The 20,804-nt window shown below is 38.6% G+C and overlaps 2 protein-coding genes across 5 annotated transcripts in view; both read left to right on the forward strand.

The window, feature by feature from the left end:
* The first annotated feature begins 1,834 nt into the window (after nt 1–1,834).
* On the forward strand, nt 1,835–14,794 carry moxd1l (monooxygenase, DBH-like 1, like). 4 transcript variants are annotated; one of them, XM_026143122.1, is made up of 13 exons: nt 1,835–2,176; nt 3,910–4,056; nt 9,404–9,556; nt 9,639–9,722; nt 9,945–10,100; nt 10,679–10,781; nt 11,751–11,920; nt 11,995–12,083; nt 12,181–12,277; nt 12,370–12,429; nt 13,405–13,523; nt 13,617–13,695; nt 14,328–14,794. In XM_026143122.1, the coding sequence occupies exons 1-13, from the start codon at nt 1,907–1,909 to the stop codon at nt 14,481–14,483; spliced, it is 1,683 nt and encodes a 560-aa protein (XP_025998907.1). In that variant the 5' UTR covers nt 1,835–1,906; the 3' UTR covers nt 14,484–14,794. The 4 variants fall into 4 exon arrangements, with proteins under 4 accessions (XP_025998907.1, XP_025998908.1, XP_025998909.1 ...); XM_026143124.1 differs by lacking the exon at nt 1,835–2,176 and adding an exon at nt 2,614–2,976; XM_026143125.1 differs by lacking the exon at nt 1,835–2,176 and adding an exon at nt 2,614–2,964.
* A 326-nt stretch (nt 14,795–15,120) lies between these two features.
* The window catches only part of rps6kc1 (ribosomal protein S6 kinase polypeptide 1), a 28,194-nt gene continuing 22,510 nt past the window's right edge, over nt 15,121–20,804 (forward strand). The window contains exons 1-7 of the mRNA XM_026142278.1: nt 15,121–15,357; nt 16,661–16,696; nt 17,772–17,892; nt 19,348–19,463; nt 19,540–19,633; nt 19,746–19,799; nt 20,262–20,684. Coding sequence (XP_025998063.1) covers nt 15,256–15,357; nt 16,661–16,696; nt 17,772–17,892; nt 19,348–19,463; nt 19,540–19,633; nt 19,746–19,799; nt 20,262–20,684 — 946 coding nt within the window. The 5' untranslated portion in view covers nt 15,121–15,255. The remainder of the gene's footprint in view (nt 15,358–16,660; nt 16,697–17,771; nt 17,893–19,347; nt 19,464–19,539; nt 19,634–19,745; nt 19,800–20,261; nt 20,685–20,804) is intronic.

Below are 20,804 nucleotides of genomic sequence, written 5' to 3' on the forward strand. Positions count from 1 at the left end.
TTTTCTGGATGGAATCTGGGATGAAAAGCTCAAATGAAGACTTGATGTCCTGCACATGAGTAACTGTCAGCCGTGTTGGCCCTGGCTTATCACAGTAGCAGCTCTGCAGGGTGGCTCATTTCTTGGGCAAGAATGGTAAATGGTAAATGGCCTGTATTTATATAGCGCTTTACTAGTCCCTAAGGACCCCAAAGCGCTTTACATATCCAGTCATCCACCCATTCACACACACATTCACACACAAGAAGACCATTCAATTTCACCAGTTATTGACATCCATATTTCTTCACTTGCTGTCTGGTGGGCTTGTTCTGGTCCTGGAGCTGGCTGCTGATGGGGCACTCGTCTTCATTTTGTTACTAAATGGTGCTCAACCTCATCCTCTTCTTCAAAGTCACTGTCAGACTGAATTTTCAGAAATGTGAAATATTCTGAAACCTCTTTGTCAACATCATCATCCGAAGCCCCTCTCTCTTCCAAAATCAATTGGATGGCCCTCGCAGCAGATAATCTTTTGCCATCTTGATCAGTTGTGATAAGGAACCACACTGGCAAAGTCTTATTTATAGTATTATGCCCCTAATTTGCAGGTGGGACAGGGTATGAGAAAATAAAATTTGGATCCCTCAAGAAAGAGGGTAAAATGTGTGGGAATGTAAGAGCAGACAATGTTGATAGTTGAACTTTCAACAATGTTGCAACTTTGTGCAGGAGCAGAAGGGGAAGAAAACACTATCAGCAGCACCAGAGAGGAGGAAGACAGAGTGTGGGAACACAGGACCTACACTTTCAACACTTTTATTAGACCTGGGTCCAGTGGACCCGAACACCTTGTATGTAATGTAAATGCGTGGGGGGAGGTACAGAAAGTCCAACAAACAATAAATTCTAGCATGCAAAAACTTCTATGAATATTTGTTTGCAATGATCATTGCTGTCAACCAGTTTATCACTGACAATGATGACGATGACTAAAGAAATCTTCCTCTCTCCTTATGTGTTCAAGATAAGAAAACATTGCATATGTTGGTAAAAAACCAAAAAAAACCAAAACAAACCTAGACTGTGCAACTGAACCTGTGAACAGGATGAGTTGCACAGTAAAATGACCAAAGAAGTGTCATGTGTAAGAGCACTCAAGTCAGTTGTTATGTAAGTTGTAACTCTACTTGAAGTGAAGTGCTTTTCCTTAAAATATTAGATATTTGTTCAGCCACTGCATAGAAGAAGAATCTCTCTGAAATGTTCGCTAAAGAATATGAGACGGTTAAAGATTGCACACTGTAAAAAATAACACATGAACAAGGAAATAAACCTAAAACTTTTGTATCTTAGGATCTGAATGCAGCACGCAGAGACTAACTACACAATTCACATTCCTGCGCCATGAAATTCTTTTGACTCGACTCAAGCCTTTGACATATGAGAACGTGACAGTAGGTGAGAAGAAAGTATTATACATTTCACTTCTCCTTAGCACCCATTCATATGTCAATCACCTGAGCCTGGCAGTTAAAAAACAAAACAAAACAAAACAAAGTGTAGGTGAAATCTTCAGCCTACCTGTGGACATTTTAGTGCTGTATGAAAAGCACTGTGGCTGGAGACTGCTAGTACATAAAAGATTCAATTACGGATTTAATACTAAGGCTTTAAAGAAGTTGAGTTTGAAACTCTTGTGAGGTTTTACAAGGATGAGAATGTGACAGGGAGCCCAGTTTTTATTGTTCAGCAAGGGCAAACAGTAAATGCCTGAGCACTCCCCCCCCCCCCCCCCCCCCCCACTATCACTTGAGCTGATCTCGAAACGCAGGTGTGTCTTTGGATGGTGGGAGGGAGTTTGGCAGCCCTGCTAGTATTCAGCTCAGTTTGAAGAGTTTCAGCTTTGCAGCTTTGCAGAGGCATCATGTGCTCTCCGCTTCCCTTTTTCTCCCTGCTACTGATCTGCGCAACAGGGTCATGGGCGATGGATGTCACAATGCCCTTTATGGAGTACCTGGACCAGGAGCAACTGGTGTGCCTGAAGTGGGGCTTTGACAATCCAGCAGGTGACATTACATTCCAGCTGGCGGTCAACACCACAGGCTGGGTGGGTTTTGGTTTGAGCCCGAACGGAGACATGAAAGGATCAGACATCGTCATAGGAGGAGTTGGATCCAGTGGAAGCTACTTCTCGGTTAGTTATGAAATAATTATAAATGAGCAGCTGTTGTATTTTTACTTATTTAGTATAAACAGCTGGAAGCTTTCATCCTCATTCATCTTGTTTAATTTAATTTTGTGTTTTGGTTTTCTTTTCAGTTTCATATCAGTTGTTTTAGTTTGGATTCTATTGAAAATTATTAATTTTTGTTTAGTTTTTAGATTTGCATAGTTTTAGTTTTTAGTGTTACTGTGTCCTGTTCGGTATTTGTCAAGGACAGAAATAGAAAAAATAGATACAGCAGTGTGAAAAAGTGCTTGCCACCTTCCTGTTTTCTTATTATTACATGGCCCTGTGTGAAAAAGTGATGGCCCACACCTTGTTAAATCACAAATTAACTGTGATTAACCACATGTTATACAAAGCTGAGTTCAGTGTCACTGCCACACCCAGGGATGATTACTGCCAGACCTGCTGAATCAAGAAATCACTTAAATGGAACCTGTCTGACAAACTGAAGCGGGCTAGGAGATCTCAACAAAACATTTCATGATCCAAAGAAAAAGCTGAGAAACAAAGTCACTGACATCTATCAGTCTGGAAAGGGATATAAAGGAATTTCTAAGGCTCTGGGGCTCCAGTGAACTATGGTGAGAGCCATTAGCCACGAAAGGAGAAAACTTGGAACAGTAGTGAAGCTTCCCCAGAGTGGCCAGCCTACTAAAATTACTCCAAAAGTGCACTGATGACCCTTCCAGGAGGTCACAGAAGAAACCAAAACAACATCTAAAGACCTGCAGACCTCACTTGCCTCTGTTAAGGTCAGTGTTAAGGTTAGTGACTCCACTAAAAATGGGGCTGGGCAAAAGTGGCCTTCATGGCAGAATTCCAAGATGAAAACCACTGCTGAGCAAAAGGAACAGAAAGGCTCGTCTCAGTTTTGCCGGAAAACATCTTGATGATCCCCAAGATCTTTGGGAAAATATTCTGTGGCCTGATGAGTCAAAATTAAACTTTTTGGAAAGTGTGTATTCTGTTACATCTGGTGTAAAAGTAACACAGCGTTTCAGAAAAGGAACGTCATACCAACAGTAAATTCTGTGGTAGTAGTGTGATGGTCTGGGGTTGTGTTGCTACGTAAGGGCCCGGAAGACTTGCTGTGGTAAATGGAACCGTGAATTACAGTCATCTGCTCGTGACCTCAAGCTGAAGCACACTTGAGTTTTGCAGCAGGACAGTGATCCAAAACACACCAGCAAGTCCACCTCTGAATGGCTTAGGAAAAACAAAATGAAGACTTTAGAATGGTCTAGTCAAAGTCCTGACCTGAATCCGATTGAGATGCTGTGGCATGACCTTAATAAGGCATTTCATACTTGAAACCCCTCCAGTGTGGCTGAATTACAACAATACTGCAAAGATGAGTGGGCCAAAATTGCAGTTGTTGCTGCTAAGGGTGGCCCAACCAGTTGTTAGGTTTATAGAGAGGAATCACCATGCAGGTTTTGATTTTCCCCTTACTAATAAACAGCTTAATTTAGAAACTGCATTTGTGTTTACTTGTGTTATCTTTTTCTAATATTTAACTTTGTCTGATGATCTGAAACAATTAAGTGTGACAAACATACAAAAAAAAAAAAAGAAATCAAGACGTGGGCAAACCCTTTTTCACACCACACAACTTTTGTAAGTGATCTTTCAAAAGGACACACCTAACAGTGCCAGAGACTAATGTCTGGCTTTCTGCTGTTGTTTTTTTCCATTAGGATCGATACGCCACGGGCAACTCCATGCCTCTAGAGGATGCACAGCAGAGCTACACTCTCCTCTCTATGCGGGAAAATGAGGGGCAAACCGTCATGACCTTTAAGAGGCCTATTAAAACGTGTGATGATAAAGACTTCCAGATCACTGTAACTATTTTGTTGCTTGTTTCTTTTCTTTCTTTCTTTTCTTTCCCCTTATCACAGTCTGCATGTGTGGGATTAGTGTGACACAGCCATCACAATTATTATTTTTATTTTGTCTAATGAAGGTTTTTTGGTTTTTTGGTTTTGTTTTACAAAATAGTTCCCATAAAAACATAAAAACAAACAAGTGAATCATGCTGAGAAGAGGTGCAACGTTTCTCTCTTCATACCACATCTATAGGTCTCATATGACACCACAATTAGACTTTGTTGTCTAGGCCTGAAACACAAGTTAAGTCTCTTTGTTGTACCCTTTTCTCTGTTTTCCTTCTTTGTTGCCATAGATGTAATTCTCTGTCTAATGCTCAAGTTTCACAGTCTACAATCTGCAATTCCAGTTCTTTTGTTAGGCTCCCCGGGCTTTTTTTCCTCCACACATTGCCCTGGGTTTCCAGAAGAATACAATGGCATGATTTCATTTTGAACACATGAAATGCTACACTGTAAAAAAGAAAAAGTTGAGAAAACTTAAAATTTCAAGGCAACATGATGCAAGAGATTTTTGAGTTTTCTCAACTTCTGCCAACTGTAGTTGACTTAACTAATATTTTCATGTTCTGCCAACTTGGATCTACTTGTTCACCTAATTAGGATAATCCTGTAAGTCTAACAAAGAAATTCTGGTTTCAATGCCATGTATTTCTGCCTTCACCAAACAAAGATATTCCTGTTGAATTAACATACAATTATTCCCTCCAAGGCCATTTATTCCTAAATTCACCAAACACAGATATTCTTGTTGAATAATCATACAATTCTTACTCCAGTGAGTTGAAAATTTACCAATATTAATAAAGAAAAATTTATGCTGTTATCGTACTTGAAAAAACACTCAAACAGATATAGAATAAAACAAAGCACAACTGAATGTTATGTAAAAACGTATTTATTTTTTTCAACAGTGCTTTCAGTATATTTCAGAAGGTCATGGGCAGTGGGGTGAATTTCTGTAAAAAAGCAAACAAACAGAAAAAAACGTGTTGCTAGTTTCTTTAGGGTGCTTTGAGCACCCCAGCAGAGACATTAAAATTCCAGAGTCCAGAAAAAAGAAAAGTGTCCAGCAGCTTAGTCATTCACGTTCACACCCTGACTGTCCTGTAAAAGCTTAACTTAACTATTGCACACTAAATAGGGTAGTGCAACAAACAATTGCCTTTGTACCCAGACATTGACATTTTACATGGGCTTACTATGATAAACTACAGAAGTCAAAAGTTATTAGAAATGTTACCATCAATGAACAGCGAACTATCAGGTAAAATACCAGTTCCATGCTTCAGGTGGAGTGAAAAACACTATAACAAATCTTTTAAAATCCTACAAGACAAAATTTCACCATAGATTCTCAATAATACAGATTCATCTGACTAATATTTACATTTCAAATAATCACTTATTCACTTCACCTTCATATTGACCGACCAGGTCAAAATGAACCATTCTGTTTTGACTGTTCCTTCTTTTCTCCCTTCTTCCTTTCCTCCCTCTTTCCTTCACTTATTCCTAATTAATTTTAACAGTTCAAACACTAAATATGCAACTCTTTGTAACAGGTGAACGATTATATAGAGGGAAAGGGGTTGAACTACTGTTTTTTTTTTTTTTTACATGACTCTACAATGCACTTGAACATGTTTAAGAACAAGTTAAACTCATGTCTGGCTTCCCCATTAACAGTCACAGCAAAAGCTTTGTTTTTAGAGACCTTATGCGCTGTGAGCATCGAGAGCCACCGAGTTCAAAAAGGATGCCCTGAATTGCTTCAAAGGTAAACTCATCTGCTTTGGATAATCAATGTTGAGGGCATACAGAAGGCCAAAGAGGTATGACAAGGCAGTAGAGAGGTCTGGAATGTTATGTAGCACGATGTCCCCTCCCATATGGAAAAGAAATAGTAAAAACTTATATGTGATTACTCATGAAAGTGGCCACTTTCATGAGTAAATCATGTAAGCCTTATATGATTTACTCATGAAAGTGGCCACTTTCGCATTACTTTCATACATTGTTTTAGTAAGTATCCAAAACATACAAGTTTCATTATATAATTTTTCAAGGGATCTTATATCTGTTTTCACACTTATATGCTTTTCATACAAGTTTCACACAAGACAGATACAAACTTTATACGATTTATATATATCTTTTCCATATGGGCTTCCAACACAACAGCATGTTCTCGCACAGAAGTATTGGCATCGTCATCTTGCAGGATGGTGAGGATGGCAACTGATGCACCATTCAACACTGGTTCCAAAATGTCACTGTCCTGAAGAGAAGAAAAGTAAAATATGAATTATTGAAAGCTAAGAAAAATTAAAGACAAAATACATTTCTAAAAATCTTAACTTTAACCTCTATACCATGATGCTCATTTGACTCATGGAGGTTTTAAAAAGAAAAAGCTCACTTTCCTTTAATTACCGGCACAATATCTTTCACCAACCAACCTTGTGATGAGTTTTGTACAAAAATATTTTCTGCTGTTGAACACCCACTAACAATGCCCAGGTGCTCCTCAGCAGAAAAAAAAGCAGCAAGAGTTATGACAACTGCAATCCTCACCATAAAATTATCTGGACTGCACTGAGGACGTGGACATTTCCATTTTGGATTAAATCATCTTTTAAAAACATCTCATAGCAATTAGAACTCTTATAGTAAAAATAAAATACGATCAGGCCCAGCAACATGTAAAACTTAAAAAAACAAAACACCATTTTAACAATTTTACTTTCTTTTTACAAATTAAATAAAATACCGCCAAATAAAAACAAAGTAATGACTGATGACATTCATTTCCATTGATGTGTTTTGGCTGAAGCCAACATTTTTTTCTGTTATGACAAAGGTATACTCTCTTCTAAAAATGTCAGGTAAAGGAGCACTTACCTGTTCATCAAGTTTATCCAAAAGGTCTTCCATCTCCTCACCAAGACCTCCCTTCTTAGACCGGTATAGTTTCAACAGGCCAGGCACAAATTTGTCGAGGGATGCATTGAACGTCCCCAGGAGGTCTTTGCTTGTGATCCGATGAAATTCTTCAGATATCTAAACAAGACAATAACCAAAATATTGTCATTTATTCAGCACAGAAAATTTCTGGGTAGCTGCCTTGTACAGTCTGCACCATGTTATATGCCTGACTGTGTTATCAACCGCAAAACCTACTTCAAAAATCTCTCATGAATACACATTTTGCACAGGAATAGAAACACCCTCCACAAAAAACAGTATCAATATGCAAATACATATTATGTTCACACTGAAATGTGGAATCATATTAACTTACATATGACCACTTGTCTACTATATCAAGTATATGATTGATAACATACATGACATGTAACATAAATGCAAGCTTGAATTCAAACATTTTTTGTTACTATGATAAAAAAATGCAATAACTATAGAAAAAATAATACTATCTGTAACACAATACACATCAACAACACACAATCATTCCTTAAATATTGTCTCCTTTCCCATTATGTAAAAAGCTCTGAAAATGTAGCAATCTTATAATACAGAGCATGAAGTACAACTTTAATTTGCGTGTGACAATTAACTTACAGTACATTAGGCAATCTTACACCAGCTGACAAACTGTCAAGTCAGCTTTAAACATTACTTTAAAGTAACAGTGCTGCACCGGATAAACGGTGACTATTGAAAAAGTGAAAAAACAATATTAGACAATATGCAAGTTACTTATATCACTGTCATATAATTGGCGCACATATCCTACACCGACCCATGAAAGCGTCTCCATGACAACGCGTGCTTGGCCCAGTTTGTTGTCAATGTTAACATAACGTTTTCATGCAAAGATAACATTGAAACTGGTTACAAAACAGGTAATAAGCTAATAAGTTTTACCATGGCAGAAGTGCTGTAAAAAGCCAGCGTGAGATACCGTCATTTAGTGATGTCTGTCTAAATATCAGAGTGTTTAACATTAAACATTACTTTTTGCGCTGGGCCACTACTCTGAGCTAAAACCTTCAGAGGCTGCTTGTAGCCCGATTACGACACAGCGGCGCGACGAAGGCTGCCCAAATTCATAGTGGACTCCTCTAAATTTGTCCGAGAAATAAGTCCTCCTTATAATAAGCATCTCTTAAAATGTTTGCAATATTGAAACATTTCAATATAATGTAGAAAAAAAACGAGAGAAAAAAGTTACGGATCGGACTCCCCGATCCTTATTGCGCATGTGCAAATTCTACCTGTGGAATTAGTTTTAATATTACTCTTTCTGGGTCACAAAATAAACTTTTAAGATATTTTCAGGCGTTAATGTAGCTGTGTAAATTGCTAATATCTGTTCAGTTTATTAAGACAACATATACTTGCAAAAGTGCTCCGACGCTTTCGGAGACGTCTGTTACCCACCAGCTCGATAGCTAGCCAGGGGGGAGGGGGGGTCAATTAAGTCACTTAGATAACTTAAAAATGCTATTGTTGGCCTTTTTCAGTGTTTTACTAGTTCAATCCTCCCGGGTCCTCAGGAGGATGCAGCCTAGGCGCTTGTAGAAAATCTTAATAACACATGTAGTTAGCTTACCTGCTAGGGTAAATGGTCGGAGCTCCAGCACCTGTCCAAAAGAATTATACACTCCAACTGCAGAAGTGAAAATCCTCAATGGTCGAAAAATTGCATTTTACATCCAAATCTAGCCACGATGGTTCAAATTTTCTTAGGAGGTTTTTAGTCTAGAACACATGGTAAACCACTATCACACAGCTCAGGTCTGCTCAGGCTCAGTTGAAAGTCCGTTTGGTTTAGTTCAAACTTGTTCAGACCACATGTGCCAGTCATCTACGGGGTTTCCCACTGGTTCCCAACTTGACTCAGAAACTCTGCTCAAAAGTTGATAATCTTTGTTATGCTGTCTAGAAAATCTTAGTTAGGACAACAATGAAAGAAATTTGTTGGGTAGACAAGCTTTTTTAGGTTGTAAATGGAAAGTTTTATTTCTAAGTCAGTTTAATTTAAAAACTTTAGTGAAATCAACAATTGCTAGTTATCGTTTTTACAGTGTACACAGTTCCTAGTAGCAAGACTCAAAGACTATAGTACACCTTTGCAGTAGCACAGAAATCTACACAGTCAGCGCATTAAACCACTTTATGTAACATGTTAAGTTATTTTACAAGGTATAAAAAGATATTAATAATCAGAAACGTCTCACAATATCACCTTCCACAAGAATGTATATATTACTGTATTGCTTCTATGTGTAAGGGATCATATTGCCTGACCTAAATTACCATCTCTCTCTCTCAGGCTCAGCCAATCAAACTCATCTTTGCCTATGGGAAAACAGATGAGATCTCTTACCACGTGTCCAGACGAGGCACCAAAGAAGTAAATCTACTGAACTATATGCCAAAGTCCATCCCAACCAACTCCAGCTATCTTAGTGCTACGGTGGACAACGTAAGAATTACTGACAATAACAGTCAGATCAGAAATATCGTATTGTTTGTTGTTTATTTACCTTTATATTTGTTGTTTACAGATCATAGTCCCTTCCAACACTACCTACTATCACTGCAAAGTTATGCAGTTCCCAAAGTTAAATACAAAACATCATATTTACCAGGTAAGCATTATTTCTTTATGTTTCTGTCGTCACTGTTCTTTCATTTGTGTCTGATTGGGTAATTAAAATGCATATAAAAGCACACCCACATTGATGTATGTGTAAGCATAAATAAACTACCGTAATAAAAAAAGTGTCACAACAAAGTAGACTTTATGAATTTATATGCTGTCATTGTGATTTTTATGTTTATTTCAACCTCGTTCTCCTAATTTACCTCAGATCGAGCCCGTGATCGAGCACCTTGACCTCATTCATCATATGCTGCTGTACCATTGTCCCCCCAAAGTGACAGAGCCTTATGACAAGCCATGCTACATTGGAGACATAGGAGACAGCTGCTTTGGAATAGTGGCTTCTTGGGGAGTGGGAGGCGGGGTGAGAGAGACTGTACACTGTAAACCTAAAGAAGTTAGCAGAAGTTTATTAACTTAACAGTTGGACCTTATCAGAACTCCAATATTTTGATTGCATTTGACATGTACCTTTTGTCTAAAATAAAAGTAAAATTGTTTAATAATTGAATTCATAAATATTTAGTAACAAGAACTTAGTTTTCGTTTATGACTCCCGTGTGAATAAGCTGACATAACTTACGAGGAACGAGTACAACAGAGTCACTGTTTCAGTTTAGCAAAACTCAATATTTATTGTTCACTTTTATAATCGTTTTTTTAAATAAACAAAAGTCAAACATCAACTTTGAAAACTCAAAAACAAGTCAGACAAAATGTAAAGTTTATTTATATTTTTATATGTAGCGGGTACTTAATATCCAAAATAGTTAAAGTTCATCTGAACTGACTAAAATGAGAGAAAATATTGGATTAACTTGAGTTTGTGGGACTGTTTTTTTTTTTTAAATTAAATTTACATCACATCATTTTTTTCTTGTGTGTGTTGTTTCTGTGCCAGTGTTACATCAGTTCTCCTACAATTCATCTCTAAATCTTCAGGTGTACGAGCTTCCGGAAAATGTGGGAATTCCCATTGGAGGAGAGAAGAGCGATGCATTCTATAGGCTGGAAATCCATTACAATAACCCAGAGAGGAAAGAAGGTAAATAGTGAGTTCATTAAAACTAAGGACAAGTTAAAAGAGAAATATGACCCCTTGACCTCTGCAGTGAGGTTGCCGCATTGATCTGGATTATTTTAAAGTGTCACTGAAAATTAATCCAGAGTTGTTCAAAATGTTCATCTTTCACTATGATGAAACATTTCTGGCCTGATAGAAGCCTTAATTTTTGCCACAAACCCCTTCAAACACCATTTTTGGTTTTAACCTTAATTTAACCAGAAAGGAATAATTTTGAGATTTAGAAATTATTCTGAAAGTGTCTTGGACTATGTGGCACGGTGGTTAGCACTGTTGCCTCACAGCAAGAAGGGCCTGAGTTCAATTCCACCATCAGGCCAGGGTCTTTCTGTGGAGTGTTTGCATGGGTACTCTGGCTTCCTCCCACAGTCCAAAGACATGCAGTTTGTGGGGATAGGTTAATTGAAAAATCTATAATAATGCCCATAGGTGTGAACGTGAATGGTTGTCTGTCCCTGTGTGTTGGCCCTGTGACAGACTGGCGACCTGTCCAGGGTGTAGCCCGCCTCTCACCCCATGACAGCTGGGATAGGCTCCAGAACCCCCCGTGACCCTGAAAAGGATAAGCAGAAGCAAATGGATGGATAGATGCCTCAGACTAAAACGGGTAGCATTAATCTTAATCTTACATACCAACGCTGGGAGAAAACCGGCTCCCAGCTAGAGTGGGGGGCACCTGGGGAGCCATGTTTAAATACTGCGGCACAGATGTGTTATGCTGTGCTTTCCATTGCCACCACCAAAAAACCCAGTTAGGTTGGCGATCTAGTTAAAGTGTTGAGGCACTTTGACACCCAGTATCCAACTATGTTTGTCAAAAATTTAATATGCTTCCTATGATCTTGAATTTATTTACTTAACTTTAATATCATTATTATTATTATTATTATTAGTAGTAGTAGTATTTGACTGTTCTTTTTCTCTCTACAGGCATTAAAGACAGCTCAGGATTAAGATTACACTATACTGCAAAGCTACGGCAGCATGATGTGGGCATTATGACTACAGGTGTCTTACCAGGAAGCGTGAAGTACGATATCCCTCCAAAAGCTAACCAGTTCCACACCTACGGCATATGCAACACTGCTTACTTTTCAAAGGTATGCACCTCTGCAATATGGATTCCAAGATGTATTTAAAAAGTCTGTAAAAGTTTTTTTTCTCCTTCCCATAGTTTTTGAACCCTGTGCCTGATCTTCAAGTGTTTGCTGTGTTCTTGCACACTCACTTGGCTGGGACGAAAGTCAGAGCTGGCCACTTCAGGTAAAAAACAAAAAAAGGCAGACTCTATGCAGCTCAACAGCAATCAATGCCGTCTGCATGAATTTAGAGTTGATTTTCCCGGTGCATCCCACTGCAGAAATGAACGACAGATAGATTTTTTGGGCATAGATGAAAACTACAACTTTGATCTACAACAGGCTGTCAGTTTGGGAAGCATAAAGACAATCAAGCAGGTAAGGGTTCATTACTTCCATGCACATTTATGAACACAATAGAGAAAAATGGAAAACAATTAGCTGTCTATGGTTTTTTCCTTCCACTACAGGGGGATGAAATTGTAGTGGAGTGCACCTACAATACTACCAATCGTGCTTCAGTCACTAAGGTGGGTTAGTAGTGTATGGCTTGAATGAAATCAAGACTGCCTGAGTGAAACCAGAAAAAAATGTAGCACAAGTAATCTTAAACAAACAAGTGGTTTACTAGTTTTTGCATCCATATCTTAGAAATGACATGTAATGCACAATGTTCAGCTGTGATTATGACTGTTAAATATGTACTGCTTCCCATAGCAGCAAAATCCTTGTATCAAGAAGCATACAGATATGAACACAGTGTTCCTTCCTATTCATTATAATAATATCAAAAGATATGTGATCTGTAGTGAGGATAGGGAGTCAAGCGGAGACCTGGAGGTGTGCTCTGGAGCGAAGATGAATAAAAAGAAAAAATATCTGTAAATGAGAGGGAGACATTTGTAACGTGTGAAACTGCAGGGAGTAGAGGTAGTGAAAATGAACTAGCTTAAACACCTGGGGTTAACCAGGAATAGAGGGCAAGTGGGGTGGAGATGAGTGTCAGGAATGATTTGTGATTGAAGCAACAGTGAAAGGAAAAGTTTACAGGATGGTAAACCTTGAAAAGCACAATCTTCAAACCATACATCATAATGAGGCCTGTTGTCATGTATGGTTTGGAGATCGTGGCTCTGACAAAAAGAAAAGAGCTGGAGCTGAAGATTCTATTATTTTCATCAGGAACCACACTGGACAAGATTAGAAATGAGTACATCAGAGAGGCAGCTCAGGTTGAACAGTTTGGAGACAAGGCTGAGATGGTTTGGACATGTGCAAAGGAGGGACAGTTGATTTATCAGACAAAGGATGCTGAAGATGGAGCTGCCAGGAAGGAGAACAAGAGAAAGACCTCAGAAGAGATGCAGAGGGTTGGTGTGACAGAGGAGAATGATCCACTGTGATGACTCCTAAAGGGAGCAGCTGGAAGAAGAAGATCTCGCAATCATTTTACACCATGAAAGCAAGTTAGACTGCATTGAATCTCTAATGCATGCTCCTTTCAGATGGGGTTAGCAACTACCAATGAGATGTGCCTTGCTTTCCTGTTCTACTACCCTGTGATCAACATCACCTCATGCGTTAGCATTCCAGATACCAAAGGAGTGCTTATAGACGCAGAGAAGTAAGCTCTGATGCAATGCTTCAGCCACCCTTTTGATTTTTTTCCCCATACATATGCATTTGAGTAAACTAGCTATATACTGATTTTTGACAGAATACCCATGGATAAGATCACTGAGTATGAAATGATGTTAAAGAAGGCACCGCAATATCAAGCAATCATAAACAGTAATGTAAGTATCAGTCTTAGTTATTTGATACTGTTCTTTTTTTCCTGTGGGATTTAATCAAATGTTTTTGAAGATTAAAAGATAGATACTGGCACCGACAACACGTTATATTTTATTATTTATAGGTTATATAAAATGTTTATATCAATAAGCTTGTTTCTTTACAACTTCAGACATATAGTGGCTGGGTTATTAAAGTACAGGAAATAATATGAATGTGAACGTGATCCCATCATTAACATTTGACCTATTGTTTTTGTTTTTTACATGTATTTATTTTTATCTAACATTGTTTCCTCCTCTACATCTGTTCTGTATTGTTGCCATTTTGCATTTATGCTAAGCATCTTTGGAGTGTTAATTTTTATAATAATATTTGACTGGCCAGTAAGCCAGGCTTCTATACTGTCACACACATCTATGCATGCGTATTTAAGATTTTATAAATGGTTCTTATGGTTTATGATCAAAATATGATAAACACAGCATAATCACAAAGTTGGAGCTTTTATTTGTCTTTCTCTACAGTATGTGGCATTTAAGTGGAAGTCACTGACAAAAAAAGCAAGATATTTCATTGTTTTTTAACTGCAGAAAAAAAGTGTTATTGTGATTATCTTTTTTTTTATTTGCAGCACAATGCAAACCTTTTCCCAAATGGCACTGTAAGGGATCTGATGAAGACACCTGCTGCTTGCCAGATTAGAAACACTTCAAACAGATTCAGCACATCCTGGATTGTGAATCTTGCAGGAATCATACTTGTGCTACTCTGGATTATATTAATGTAGCCCAGGCATTGGCAATAGAGCCAGTTCCAATCCCTATAAAGGAAGACAGAGTTGTTCAAATCTTTACTGTATCGACATTACATCAGATTTTCCAAGCTTTTGGTTTCTCTTTTTATGATATCATTTATCTTTCTTGTTAAATTTTAATCACAGTCATTTTCTTTAGCACCTGATTGATTTTCATACTAAGCACAGGGACAGGGATATTTACATTACACATATTAAGCCATTAATACTGAAGCACAACTTCAGTTTGTAAGCTGGGATACTGTCTCTACCACAGCAGCAATAAAAACATTTATTGTTTCTGAAATGGCAATAATAAAAGTTTGCATGATTTTCAGTATGAATGCAGTTTTTTTTTTCCTTTATTGCATTACTATTTGCTAATTGAGTAGATCAGAACTTTCTGTATTATTAAATCCAAATGTTGGTTGTTAAGATTAACAGTTAATTACAGATCAAGTGTACATGACATAATATGCTTCCCATGTTGCACAAAAAATGACTTTCTGTTTGGTGACATATATTCTATTGATTTAATGTCTAATTGTTAATTTCTGTGTTTAAAAAAAATCTGATCACTCACGGAATAAAGAAATTCACCGGTAGCAAATTGAACTGCCATTCCCGTAGACAAAGATTACAGTTCAGTTGCTTTCCTAAAGGGGGCGCTCTGATTTATTTGTCTGCATGTTACTGACTGTGCAGTCAGAGAATGAATGTGTACGGCTAGCCGGCTGGTAGCTTCGGCAATGTTGTCAATATCAGAATGATATCGCAGCGGGACAGAGGAGAACTTGCTCGGTTTTATACTGTTACAGATCCCAAGAAGCACCAGAAAGGCTACACTGTGTACAAAGTCACTGCAAGGGTAAGTAAATAGACGATGAGCACTGGGAAGGCTAGGCTAATGCTAAGTGTCAATAGCTAGCAGTGTTAGCCAAGCTGTTATGATTATAAAGAGACCCAAATAAAAACGTCAGGTTAACCGTGTGGCGGTGAATTAAAAGTGGCGACAGCTTTTGAGAACATATGTGTAGCTAATGGGCACATTCATACCCTCTCTTGTTTCAAAATACATGCTTTCTATTTGCTAACTTACACTGTCGATTTGAAGCGAATTGAATGTGACCCAGAGTTAACCCGGGTGTTAATGGTTTGATGCTAAACAACTAAGTTAATGTTATGTATAGTGTTGTGATACACAGATATTCAGGAGGTGGCAACTCGTTCTTTTGTTTCGCTACATTTTCAGCTAACAAAACTATTTAACACTTCTGTGTTAAAGCCGAAGTACTTTATGATCCGCATGTTGAGCAGAACCGAAACACAATACGTGTGTACGAATGAGGAGGAGGCAAGTGTAACAGTGAAGTAAAAGGTGGATGAGTTTAAATACCTGGGGTCAACCATCTAAAGCATCTGAGTGCAGGCTGGGTGGAGTGGGTGGAGAGTGCCAGTGGAGATTTCTGGCAGGAGGATAGCAGTAAATGTCAGAGGGAAGGTTTAGAAAGTTGGAGATTAGGTTTAGGTTTAGGTTTGGAGACAGTGGAACTGACAAAAAGAGAGAAGGCAGAGCTGAAGATGTTAACATTTTCATTGGTAGTGACCAGGATCGACAAGATTAGAAATGATTATATCACAGGGACTGACTAGCTTGGGTTGTTTAGAGGCAAGGCTGAAATGGTTTGTACTTATGCAGAGGAAGGATAGTGGATATATTGGGCAAAGGGTGCTTAACTTAGAACTGCCAGGCAGGAATAAAATAGGAAAACTACAGGAAAAAATTAATGGATGTAGTGAAGGAGGACATGCAGAGGGTTAGTGTGACAGGAGGATGCTAGGAATAGGGTGAGATACGTAGAGCAGCGTGCCTACTGATGATTGAGTTTATCTGATTATTAATCAGCACTTATGCGATCACATTGCTACATTCGCATTGTAAAAACTGGACTGGGGCAGGCTGAGTGTCTTTGTCTGGCTGCTGTCCTTGTTATGACTCTGGGTGATGTCTCGTTCTAACACTCGAGACTTCCGTCACTGTACATAATGCCGTCATTGTGACACTCAGAGCCTTGTCCCTGCTCATACTTGTGACAGCCCTGCAAGGAAGTTGCTCTAGCAAGAGATAGGGATCACTCACATGGATTTTCTCTTCTCCCTCTTTTACACAGATAATCTCCAGGAAGAATCCAGAGGATGTCCAGGAGGTAAGACATGCAGCTTTTTTTCAATCCATTTTTTGAGTGGTCAATGCTTCTTTACCTTTGACAACTGAGAAATACCAAGACAAGGGCTACTGTATTTCTCATCCAAAAATAATGGCAAGGAGATATTTCAGTTTCAGATATTTCGTTTTACTCGTTTTAATTCATGAATTTCAGAATCTGGCTTTATGGCTTCTTTACACATTATATCCTGAAACCGAAGCTTAGGTCTTTTAACCAGAAACATTGTGAAATGTAGTTTACAGATAATTAGGCCTACACCTGGAAACTTGTTCATATCTAACTTTTGCACTATTTATTTTAATCTAAATGCTTACTATCTATATATGCCTTGGTATGGACAGAAATCCACCGAAGTTACTCATTAATTATTCTGCTCATTTTACACGGTTTTACAGAGTATTTAAACCAACCATACTTGTCTGTGTTGTGCATGCATGCTGTCTTACATTTCAAACACACTGAGGAATGCAGTTAAGCCCACAACCAGTGCTAATGCAACAGGCATGATGTCAATTACTGTATGTGTTTCTAAGAGACAGAGAGATGTTTTGCCAGAAACACACATACCTCCATTACTGAGTAATCTTCCTGTTTGGAGGATGTGATTGGCCTAGTTTTTCCCCACACCATCCAGCAGCCTAAAATTTCCGCACACCACAGTAGCATCTCAATATGTGGCCATTATGCTTTTCTTTATTCCACTAAGTAACTGCTTCATTCTGGTTGTTGTGGCTTGTATTTAAAGTTTCGAAACACAAGATGACAGCAAAATGTGGACTACATTGATTTATGTTTTGGCCTAGTAGCAGTCACATGAGGGAAAAGTCTCTGGAGTTAAAGGCTGTGGAGTACTCTGGTTGTTATGTTAGCTATTTTTGAGTTTAACAAGATAGCATTATCGGTGACAATGAGCTTGCATTTACAAACAAGTAGAAAATCAGCTGCTTTTGTTCAGTCAACGATAATAATCATAATCCATTCAATTAAAGATAGATAGATCTTTAAACCCCAAATGATTGATTTATCTGTGTCTTCTGTGTCTGTCTTTCTGTAGATAACAGTGTGGAAGAGATACAGTGATTTCCGGAAACTCCATCAGAATCTCTGGCAGCTGCACAAGAATGCATGTGGCCAATCAGAGCTGTTTCCTCCCTTTGCTAAGGCCAAGGTCTTTGGTAAGAAGATGACTTTCTCTATTCCCCTGTGTCACACATTTGCCCTAAAATTATCCAGAGCGAAAGCTTGTCTTGATTGACAGAATTACTCCTCTACAGTTTTGTTCTTCTGTGAGATTTCTTTCGATTCTACAGTACCTCATCTTTGAGTTGTTGAGATTTTGAACAAAGAAAAATGTGAATGTTAGACTCTGTAGTAGGCGTGCAACTAAAGATTATTTTGTTAGTCGACTAATCTGCCAATTTTTTTTTTTGATTAGTTAATCGGTCAACAATTATTTCAATAACTCTTATTCCCGCTGTTACCCTATTGTCTCGTCCCAAAGCAAATTAAAATAATGACACAGGAAACAAAGGATTTTGAAAATAATCAAATGTGTTTAAACATTACTCAAGAGGAACTCCGTGAGAATAAAAATTAAATAAATAAAAAATTAGGTAATACAAATTAAAGTGTTAGTAGTATTTTGGCAAAAAAAAAGTTATGTGCAAATAGGAAACTAAAAATGGCTTCTGTCCATAAGTTTAAATAAAGCTTAAAATTAAATCATAAAGATTTTTTTTCCAGTCCAAAATGAAAAAAATTTGCAAAGTTCACAGATGATTTAATTCATGAATGCACGATTGCAGTGAAAATGCTCTGGACTGTTATCTTTGAGATGATGTCCCCAGCTGCTGATAATCATGCTGAGGATCCTCTCTGTCATGACTTCAGTCATTTGAGAGGTGCAAGAGCCTCTTCTCAGGACAAACTCATCTATACGCCTTTGCTTAATACTAGGAAAGCTGAACAAAACAGAATTGGAAATAAAACCAAATCACAAATTTGGTTTTATTTCATAGTTTCTCAGATGGTGTAGTGATCAATACCAATTACACTGTTTAATCCTGATATTGATGTGAGAAAGAAACTAGGAGACAGTGTAGCTACTGCTGTTTAATGGTTTTCTATCGCATTTCACTTACTAGCCAACAAAACTGAAACAGTGTTCGCTTAGCAAGCATCATCCATGAAAAGTTTCCGACAGGTAAGCTAATATAAACATTACTGTACACACATGAACACAAACAAGGTATTAACGCAATGCACTAACTTGACTGCTTAAAACTGACCCATTCAGAGTCGACGTCACAGCTCCAGGGTGCCGGTGTTGTGTCAAAAACTGATTTCCAGATTTTTCCATGCGTTTTATATGTAACGTCTTTAGTGCATGGTTTTAGAACATGATGCGTCGAGAATAAAATTCCACGGTGACAAATTTTCATAGTTGAAGTCATCAATTATATCGACGCATCGTTGCAGCCCTGCTTTGTAGAGATGGATTTGCCCACTTCAGATAGCTTGGTGTTATTATACTGTAAGCAGGCACTAGTTATAATAAATACAGTATAATCACTTGCGTAATGGAAGCATCACTTATGTATGTTTTTTGCATCTGTGTGTGCCTGTCGTAGGTCGTTTTGATGACTCGGTGATTGAGGAAAGAAGACAGTGCTCTGAGGATCTCCTGCAGTTCTCAGCTAATATCCCTGCTCTTTACAATAGCCAGCATATCCAAGATTTCTTCAAGGTATTCTAGTACACATTGACAGAAACACAAGAATAATCGCAAAAAACTTTTGACTGAATTATTTTTTATTGTCCAGGGTGGTGAGGTCCATGACGGCTCAGAGCTCATTGGACCAGCGGAACCCTTTTCTGAGTTCCTGGCTGACACTCTATCAGACTGTAGCTCTGATGGTAGGGTTGCACACAGAATGTCTTTCCTGTTATTAGTCTTCCTTTCAGCTTAGGTGCTGATTAGTAGGTGCTAATTCAAATTTGCTTTGCGATGTCTGGATATGTTTTTCAGTTCAGAGAGATATCAGTGGGGCAGAAGATTTGACTCTCACATCAGAGTATGGAGGTATGTACAATAAACTTGCACACTTTAAATATTTTGGGATATATATGGATCTAATAAATGGTGAGTGTAAAAAAGGATGGAGAGGGTGAGCATGGGTGATTTGTGACAGAAGAGTGAAACTAAAGATTTATAAGATGGTAGCGACCAGAAGAGACAGGATTAGAAATGAGTACGTGAGAGGAAGAGCTGAGATGGTTTGAACATGTGCAGAGAAGGAATAGTGGACATTTTGGACAATCAATATAGGGCTGCCAGGCAGGAGGAAAACAGGAAGACCACAAAGAAGGTTCGTGGATGTAGTGAAGAAGGACATACAGAGGAGGATACTAGGGATGGGGTGAGATGGAGAGACAGGTGATCTACTGTGGCTACCCCTAAAGAGAGGAAGATGATGATGTAGTTTTGTTAAAGGTTTATGTTTGTAGCTGTCCGTTATGACTGCGGGATTCCTGTTATTCCTAGGCCCATCCAGTGACAGCGACTTGACCTCCCTTGCGGTGGACACAGACTCTTTGGCTGAGTTGGATGATGGCATGGCCTCAGGTCACACCTCCCCAAACCAGCCACAAGGGGGAGCCACCAACATTAGCAGCAGCTGCAGCCCTCGCTTGCCCTCCCTGCATGTACATCGCACTCCATCACCTGCCCCGGTCCCTGCCTCCTCAGCCCCTAACCCAGAGGTTAGCTGGCCAGGTCGAGCACCACTCTTCCCCAGCAGTCTGAAAAAATCCACTGGCGGCAACCTTAAGGACGTTAATTCAGACTACTTGGACAAAGCCAGTGAGCTCATTTGTTTTGCTGTCCAAAAGGAGAAGGAACAGGACTACCAGGCAGCTTTTTCATACTATCGCAGTGGAGTTGACTTGCTGCTGCAAGGCGTGCAAGGTTAGTTTGACCAAGAGCTCAATAAATTTCTATATGGTCTCATAGTAGTTGAGTGACACTTGGGCTCAGGAACTTACCTAGAACTCTTGCTTTGATGTTGTAGACTGGCAGTTATTGAAA

Source organism: Astatotilapia calliptera, chromosome 15 (assembly GCF_900246225.1).
Source record: "Astatotilapia calliptera chromosome 15, fAstCal1.2, whole genome shotgun sequence".
Lineage (NCBI taxonomy): Eukaryota > Metazoa > Chordata > Actinopteri > Cichliformes > Cichlidae > Astatotilapia > Astatotilapia calliptera.

What these genes read in the sequence shown, in the direction of transcription:
- moxd1l (XM_026143122.1), top strand. Translation starts at nt 1,907, where the DNA reads ATGTGCTCTCCGCTTCCCTTTTTCTCCCTGCTACTGATCTGCGCAACA. An exon ending in TAACCCAGAGAGGAAAGAAG is followed by an intron (nt 10,782 to 11,750) that starts GTAAATAGTGAG and finishes TTCTCTCTACAG; the next exon opens with GCATTAAAGACAGCTCAGGA. An exon ending in ATCGTGCTTCAGTCACTAAG is followed by an intron (nt 12,430 to 13,404) that starts GTGGGTTAGTAG and finishes TGCTCCTTTCAG; the next exon opens with ATGGGGTTAGCAACTACCAA.